Below are 8325 nucleotides of genomic sequence, written 5' to 3' on the forward strand. Positions count from 1 at the left end.
AGAGAGAGAGAGACAGAGAGAGGCAGACTCTGAATGGTGGAGACTGGGATAGAACTGCAGTAGTAGAACTGCAGTAGTACTGCAGTAGTACTGCAGTAGTAGCAGAGACACATTGGTCGGTCTGTGTTCGTGTTTGTTACGGTCCATGTTGTCCCGCCGGAGTGAAGGCTTGTGGGTAATCTGTTTCAGTACCAAAGAGGAGTACTGGACGGTACCAGAACACTGGGCCTGACAACTGAGAGATAGAGACGTAGAGGGTGAAACAAAGAGGGGGTGGGGGTCGGGGGTGACGGAGAGAAAAAGAGGGTGCGAGAGAGAGGGGGGGCAGAAGGGGGGCAAACGGGGAGAAATTGAGGGACCGAGGGAGAGACAGAAGAGGGGAGGATGCACATACAAAGAGAGAGAGAGAGAGAGGGAGAGCACGTGACGGGAGGAGGCAGCAGCAGAGATTTAGTGGCTGCAGGATGAAACAACCCCCCACTAACTGACTAACTACCGGAGAGAGAGAGCGGTGTCTGATGGGAGGAACAGAGGGGGAGGCGGAAGGACAGGACAGGATTTTTGTCGCTCTCTGCGATGACAAGAGAAAAGGTATGAAACTGTTTCTGTCTTCTCACGTCGGTGACGAGGGTTCTGTTCCCGCTGCACCGACGGAAGTCGAGTTTTGAGCCGCGGATCAACAGGTCGTTGGTGACCGACTGAACCGCGGGGACAAACGGTGTCGAGAGAAGGAGAGAGAGAGAGGTTCAGTGGTTGTTTCAACTCAAATGTTTCAAATATTAGACATAGACGCTAAAGAAAAAAAAAGAGAAAAAAAACACGCACAAAGTTCAGTTTAACAATAATTTATTTTTAAATGTCTCATTTACCTGTTTATTCTTAAAGCAGAGTGGGGAAAAAACGTCCCGTGGAAACGTGTTAAAGCTGATGGTGTTTGTTTTTTACAGCTGCAGTCATTTAGTGAGCTGGGGGTGGGGGCGTGGGGGGGTCTGGACATCACTACAGTATTACAGTATTATTGACAATTCTACTGAAATTTCTCAGTATGTCAACGTCATTAATGTCAAGTCAGGATGGAGAGTAAAAACGTCCACGTGAAAATGATCTGCTTTGTTCACATGACCGACTTTAAACTTAAATTGAAAAAGTGAAAATCAGCATATTTGGCCCTATATATGTATATTTGTACTATAAAATATATATTTTAAGTGCCTTTTCACGTTTGTATATGAACAGTCAGACGGAACTAAAATATCAACATTTAAATCATTAAAAACCAACAGTAAATCTGCTGAAACTGACACTTGTCATTTATTGAATTTTATTTTAATAAGTGTCAATATTTCTATTTATCTTGTTTTGCTCAAATATGTACAGCTCTTTCTCCTGTTATAACTGAGACCCCCCCCCTCCCCTTCACCCCCCTCCACCCCCATGGATCAGTGAAGTATCTCTGATTCTGTCCCTAAAACAGCCCAGTGAATCGACACCTGCTGATATGAATTTATCGACCTGCTCTGAGATGCTTCAGTTCCGCTCTCCTCCACAGTCCCGTCCACATGAATGCACGTTCTGTTTGCTCCAGCACCACCTGCAGACCGTTCCCACCGCCTCCCCAAACAAACCAACCAACCAACAAACAGCACTTTATCTTCCACTGCGTCGAGATCAAGTCTCTGACCTGGAATCAGTTTATAAGAAAATCAGTCTGCAGGAAAACTTTCTCTCTCTCTCCTACTGTAAACATTATCTTCTAATCAGCTGGAATCTGAAAATGTTTTCACATGTCACAGACCATCAGTCCATCTAGGTCACTGTTTTGTTTATAATCTCGCTGTGTTAACAAAGGAGGGTCTGAGTGGGTGTCAAACCCAGATTAGAACTCCTCTGGGCCGCAGCGGTTCCTCTGGTTTCTCTGGTGTGTTGTTCTAATCTGACGTGGTAGACGTCGTCTGGTTCAGGAATCCAGGAAAAACATTTGGTTTGTTGTGACGTCCTGCAGCTCAGACTATTAAAAACACAGTGACAACTTTCTTTATCACAATTTTTATTTTTTTCCCCGCGGGGGAGTTTCCTGGACGAGGTCGTCCTTCAGTTGTTTCTCTGTTGAAAAGAAAAACATTTCAGTATCAAATGAAAACAGCACGGCAACTGTTTCATAGATGAATTCAGTAAAACACGGTCGACTCTATATAATATGAACTCAACATATTTTTCTACATTTTTTGGATTTTCTAAACTTGTTCCCAAAGTTAGGGGCGAGTCCCTTTAGAGGGACGTGCAGCTCTGGTCATGGTGTCAATTTCACTGTATTTTCCCCTGTTTAATCAGAATCGTAGTTTTGTAGGAATACAAGTTTTTCCTAAAAATTACTTTTAAATTTAAATATTAAAAGTCCAGTGACCGTGAACATGTCGATGTTCTAATGAGGTGGTGCAGAAAAAAAACAAACTTTGGGAATCTCTAAGATTGTTGTTAAAATACCTAAAACTTACTCACATGCCAAAAATAAAAATTCTTGAAATTCTTTTTACATGTCCCTCTTGACCTGCTCAGATATTTTCATTTTCTTGTTTTCTCCTTTTAGGGTATTGTTCCTAATTCTACCGTCTAGAACCTTGGAGAACCGAGGGAGGAAGAACACAGTACCGTACAGAGAGTCGGGTTCTTAAACCAGAAGAAAAAAATGTCTCGAACCGAGGAGGTCAACAAGATGACAGAAAACGTCTACAAGGTGAACCTCACAGACACAGCCTCAAATATTCAATACAAAGTATTTCATGTCGTCCGGGCTCATTCTCATTCTCACCACCAGGGGATTTTGGACCAGTTCAACCCCAGTCTGAAGAACTTTGTGGTCATGGGTAAACACTACGAGAAAGCCCTGACAGGTCAGTCAAAAAACGGCGTTACATTTCTGATTATAATTGACAAAAAAAAAAGTTCATTGAATTTATCTGATTTATCTTTAGTCTCTTTACAGATTCATTGTTGGTTTTTTTTTTTCAAACTTCCTTTCTCTTTATTAGGAGTAACCGTCGCTGCCAAAGGCTACTTCGATGCCCTGGTGAAACTGGGAGAACTTGCAAGTGACAGCCAAGGCTCTAAAGAGCTGGGTGAGTGGGCGAGAGAGACGAGAGAGAGAAAAGAGGGGAGGAAGAGGAGGGAGGAGGGTTAGAGAAGAACATAAAAATAAATTAGGTATAGAGCTAATAAAGTTAATGCGGTCGGTGTGACGGCGGCTGAGGAGTTACGTCTGCTGTGTGTGTGTGTGTGTTAGCACGGAAGAAGATGAAGAACCGGGGGAATGAGGAAATGTAGTGAGAGGGAACAGAGGGACAGGGAGAGAGTGGGGTCATTGTTGGGAGATTAACAACACCACATGATCTCATTGTAATGCTGAAAACAGCGGGGGAGGCAGGCGAGAGTGTCGGAGGGCGAGATGCCAACCACCGCATACTACAGCGCTATGTGAACCAGGGAGGAGCCGTGTCACAGCAGCAGGTTGTGGGACGTGGTGGAGAGTCTGTCTGTCGGTTGTCTGTCGGTTCACGGTGGAATAAAGTGTGTTTATGTGACAGGATAGGGGAAAAAAAAGTTTTTTTCTATAGATGTAAACTGGACTGAAATACACACATACACGTGAGGCAATAAAAAACAGGACATAATGAGGTCGACCCTGATTAGCAGAGAGGACCCTCATGTTGAGTACACTGTCCATATCAACCAGGTTAGTGACACACACACACGTGATGTTTGTGCTCTTTTACAGGAGACACACTGTTTCAGATGGCCGAGGTGCACAGACAGATCCAGGTGCAGCTGGAGGACGTGGTAAGACTCCACTGAACCACTGAACCGGACGCCATTGTTTTTTACATTTTTTTTTTTTATTTTTTTAAGGAAAAGAAATGGCAATGGTCACAATATATCTACATATATGATTATATTTGTGTATATCTATTTAGTTGTATAGTTAAATTGTTGCAATTTTATATATTTATATATGTATGTTTATGTCTATTTATGCATACATTTATACAGTACAGTATATATGTTAAAATGTATACCTTTTTTAAAAATTTATTTTAAATTTTACATTATTGACAAACTAAAGTATAAAGCCTCTGGGGGTAAAACACTTACCTCATCTGCTTTGACTTGTTTTTAAAATATATATAAGATAAGCAGTGAAACAGACTGATTCCATATCAAGTGTCCATTTAGACTCAGAAGTATAATTGGTTTGATTTGAACGTCTGTTTTCTCCGCTGTTCCGTCTTTCATCAAATGAACTCCTCTGTCATTTTTTTGTCCGACACTCGCAGCTGAAACTGTTTCACTCGGAGCTGCTCGCTCAGCTGGAGCAGAAGCTGGAGTTGGACATTAAATACCTCACGGTACGTTCAAGTGTCAGTTCTGGGAAATTGTAAATTGTGAATTCAAATTTATGGTTAAGTTTAAATGAAGTAAATATATTAATATATCCATACAGATAATTTAATTTTCATCGTATCTAATAGGAACATCTCTGTGTTTTTTTTCTATTCTTTAAGGCTACTTTGAAAAAGTACCAGAGTGAGCGCAGGTCCAAATCTGAGTCCATCGAACGCTGCCAGTCCCAACTCAAGAAACTGCGGAGGAAGAGCCAGGGCAGCCGACACCCCAACAAATATGGAGACAGAGAGATGCAGGTAACCTAGCAACCGACAGGACACATGGCAGGTGGTGTGTGGAACAGAACAAAAAAAATTATATTGGGGGGGTTCTCAAACTTAGGTTTGTGTGCTACTGGTGGTACTTTGCATTGCACTAGTGGCAGGCAGGGGAATTACAGTTTGTATCACAGTATCGTTAGGTGTCACCTGGTTGTTAAACACAGCTGTGTGTGTGTGTCTGTAACACAGTACACGTAGTGTAAGTACAGACGGTGTAAGAAGTAGAGCTCCATATACAGAGGAGTCTTTTATTGAAGAAATCCCTCCGTAAAGTTCTTACCGTCCTTTTCAGCTTAGAAGAGATTTAAAAAGTGCGAGCGTGTTTGTGCGAGGCTCAGCCTGTCGTGAACAAGATTAAGGAAAAATCTGCCTCAGTCCACGATTAAGAAAACAAGCGACTCAGTTACCAGCGTCTGAGCGGAGGAAGCCTGGATGATATCGGAGCGTGAGAGGATTTGTCCTCTCAGGTGGTCAAATATCAGCAAAGGTCACATGACGGGGGTTTGATGGCTTCTTTTATCGCCGTGCCACAGGCAGGATGTGATGGCGTTCCTTTCTCCTCACAATGCGGACAAAAGGTCACTGCTCTCCACCTGCCCGCCGGTCGGCGTGCGATTGCGACGGCTGCGTGTGCGTGTGACGACGTTCATGTTTATGGTTTTACATTTCCTGCCTTTCCCTGCAGTTTGTGGAGCTGATGAGTCGACGTCAGGGCGAGCTGGACACGCTGGTCGCTGCGGGCTACAGGTCAGCGCTCACCGAGGAGAGGAGACGCTACTGCTTCCTGGTGGACAGACAGTGTTGTGTCACCAAACTGCTCATCAACTACCACTCCAAGGTGACAGGGTCACGTACAGTATGTTGGCTTCGCCCGTGAGGACTTGATATTTACACATGTTTTAGTTTCACTGAAGAGTCTGAAGTTACAGATATCATCTAAAGTCCCAGCATGATTTTGTTCAGTTTGTTAATATTGTTGAGGACAACGACTTCACTGAAGTTTAGAAAGATTTGTTCTTTTAACAATCATCTAAAGTCCCAGCATGATTTTGTTGTAGCTTCAACTTCAGGTCAGCGGTCCGACTTGTGACCAGCCGCGTTGCGTGGAAGGTCGGACAGTTTGTAAATATTGTTGAGGACAACGACTTCACTGAAGTTTAGAAAGATTTGTTCTTTTAACAAAGAAATTCACCGACTCATTTCTCCAGGATGATAATTAATAAATCATTTTGATCCTTCCCTGTTTTTCACACTCACGCAGGTGAGGGAGCTTCTTTCTCATAAGCTGTCGTCCTGGCAACAGACCTGCACTCAGCCAACAAAACTCCCGGAGCGAGCGCTGAATCTGCTACGTCACACCGCGCCCCAAAGCCCGGGGGCTGCTGGGATTGCGGAGGTCCTGCGTCACACCAAGCTCAGCTGTGCTCAGACGGAACAGGTGTGTGATGTCATAGTCATGTGACGCTGACTGGGGAAAACTTCATGTTCCTGAACGAGTGAATTTTGTCAAATCAAATTTTATTCTTGCATTATGGGTATTATTATCCTGTGGCCAGTGCAGCCTGGTCGACCATTCAAAATGATAATTCAGTAAAACCGGAAATTTTATTTGCCTGGCAGGAAAGAAAATTGGGAAAAAGTGTTACTGAGACAAGAGATTTAGAAGTTTAACAAGAAGTTGAAGATAAAAAGACAACTGACCGTTGAGTTGGTTTTATTACAAGGACAAAACTGACCCTTGTTCTTCATTTGATCCTCTTTAAATCTTAACCACTGCATCCTTGAAATTACATTTTCGACTTGAAGCAGACACTTCCTGTGTTTCATTGTAAAAGTTCAAACTTTTTTTCATGAATATTTTAACCTGTAAAGTGAAAATCCCAGCAGCAAAATTCCGAATGTCACATTTGTGCCTTGGCTCTAGTTCTTCCTCAACATCTCACTGAAGTTCCCTCTCCTTCCAGAGGCTCTCTGTTCAGGAGGTTCCTCCACTGGTGAACGGAGACTCCAGCTCTTCGCAGCAGCAGCAGCAGCAGCAGCAGCAGTGTCCTCCTGCCTCCTCCTCCTCCTCACAGAGCGAGAGTTTTCCTCCTCATAGTTCCCCTCAGACTTTCTCTGCTGCGTCTTCAGCTGTGGGAACAGCAGGAGGTTCCTTCCAGAGGAGCGGAGCTTCTCCTCAGCACTCCAGCCTGCTGGTCAATCCTGTGACCAGCGTCCAACCGGAGAGCAGCGCCAGCAGCAGCAGCAGCAGCGGTGCCAATCCTGCTGCATCCACTGCCACCCCCTCCGGTGGTGCGGCCCAGCAGAGCCCCCTCCCCCTCTCCACCGTCACGGCCAACCTCTCCCCCTGCCTCATCCCCTCCACGGTCATGTCCCACACCCAGGTCTCCCCGGTCAGCAGCTCCTTGCAGGGCATGACAGTGGCCATCCCACACAGTGCCCCCCACAGCGCTCCCCACAGCCCCCCACTGCCTCATAGTGCTCCACTGTCAAGGGTCATGACTCCTGTGCCACCGTTGCACCAACAGGTGGAGCCGGCGGGGAGCAACACTTCATTACCGCTGCATCATTTTGGTCGACTGAAGGCCGGAGAGATATCTGCTACAGCCACGCTGCCACTGCCCAGACGACCTGCCAGTGAAATGAGGCTGGGGGGTTTCCAAGGCAGGAAGTGGCATCTGCTCACAGCTAACAGCTAACATTTTCATTCTCATATCTGTCTGTGTTCCTCTTCTAACCTCCACCTGTCTTTTCTCCAGGCTCCAGTCTGCCGAGGACGCTGCCGTTGTCCGGACCTTCACGTGTAGAAGCCATGTTTGCTCACGGTCCTGGGCCATCGGAGGAGGGTGGAGCAGTGGGCGGGGCCTGTTTACTGCACTTCCTGCCCGGTGACAACATCCTGCTGCTCATCTCTGAGCCGAGAGACGGATGGCACTACGGTCAAAATGAACGAACCGGACGGTACGTAGATATGTTTTCTTCAGTACTGTACTGCATCTGCAACTGTACTGTGAAGCACTTCATTGTTAAAGGACATGCAAAGATTTTCTTTCTTTGCACACTTCCTTCTATAGTCCAACCAGGTTGACAAACCCCACACCATTGTGAAAAAAATGTGTTCAAATAATTAAATAAATAATAATTCATTAATATATCTTATATAGCTTTTTATTTTAAATTTTACAAAGTTTGTTTACACATCTTTATTGTGTGGAAAAATCCCACTTGAAAAAAAAACCCCACTCCAAATCACCATCATATTTTTTTATCTCATGCTCCCTCTAGTGGCAGCCCCAGGGATACATGCACCACACCTGCTGGTGTGGGAATCTCTGCTGTGGATGTGTAATATATAACATATGATGAATGACTTCTGTGATATTTGACTTTTACTGAAGAATATCTTGACCCGTTCTCTGCGGTCGGTCTTGACTAAAGACAATTGTTGTCCTCACAGGAAAGGCTGGTTCCCTTTCTCCTACACTCAGCCACACCACAGCAGGATGGAGCATCTGGAGAGGTGAGTGAGGCAGGAGCAAGTGGAGAAGAGCTGAGGACGAGAGCTGCTGCTGCTGCTGCAGCCGGCGCTGGTGCGGCCGGCGGTTGT

General features: G+C 45.0%; 1 protein-coding gene across 3 annotated transcripts in view; it reads left to right on the forward strand.

The window, feature by feature from the left end:
- LOC103388266 (brain-specific angiogenesis inhibitor 1-associated protein 2) overlaps nt 1-8325 on the forward strand; it is a 14605-nt gene that overhangs the window by 2876 nt on the left and 3404 nt on the right. For 2 of the 3 annotated variants that reach the window (XM_025061399.1, XM_025061398.1), the window contains exons 3-13: nt 2588-2734; nt 2816-2891; nt 3030-3116; nt 3773-3834; nt 4329-4400; nt 4557-4694; nt 5404-5556; nt 5980-6156; nt 6683-7382; nt 7478-7679; nt 8176-8238. In XM_025061399.1, coding sequence (XP_024917167.1) covers nt 2687-2734; nt 2816-2891; nt 3030-3116; nt 3773-3834; nt 4329-4400; nt 4557-4694; nt 5404-5556; nt 5980-6156; nt 6683-7382; nt 7478-7679; nt 8176-8238 — 1778 coding nt within the window. In that variant the 5' untranslated portion in view covers nt 2588-2686. Of the gene's footprint in view, nt 1-394; nt 592-2587; nt 2735-2815; nt 2892-3029; nt 3117-3772; nt 3835-4328; nt 4401-4556; nt 4695-5403; nt 5557-5979; nt 6157-6682; nt 7383-7477; nt 7680-8175; nt 8239-8325 lie in introns of those variants that run through there. The other variant, XM_008323177.3, reaches the window with a different exon arrangement.

The sequence above is a fragment of the Cynoglossus semilaevis genome, chromosome 13, assembly GCF_000523025.1.
Source record: "Cynoglossus semilaevis isolate Cse_v1.0 chromosome 13, Cse_v1.0, whole genome shotgun sequence".
Lineage (NCBI taxonomy): Eukaryota > Metazoa > Chordata > Actinopteri > Pleuronectiformes > Cynoglossidae > Cynoglossus > Cynoglossus semilaevis.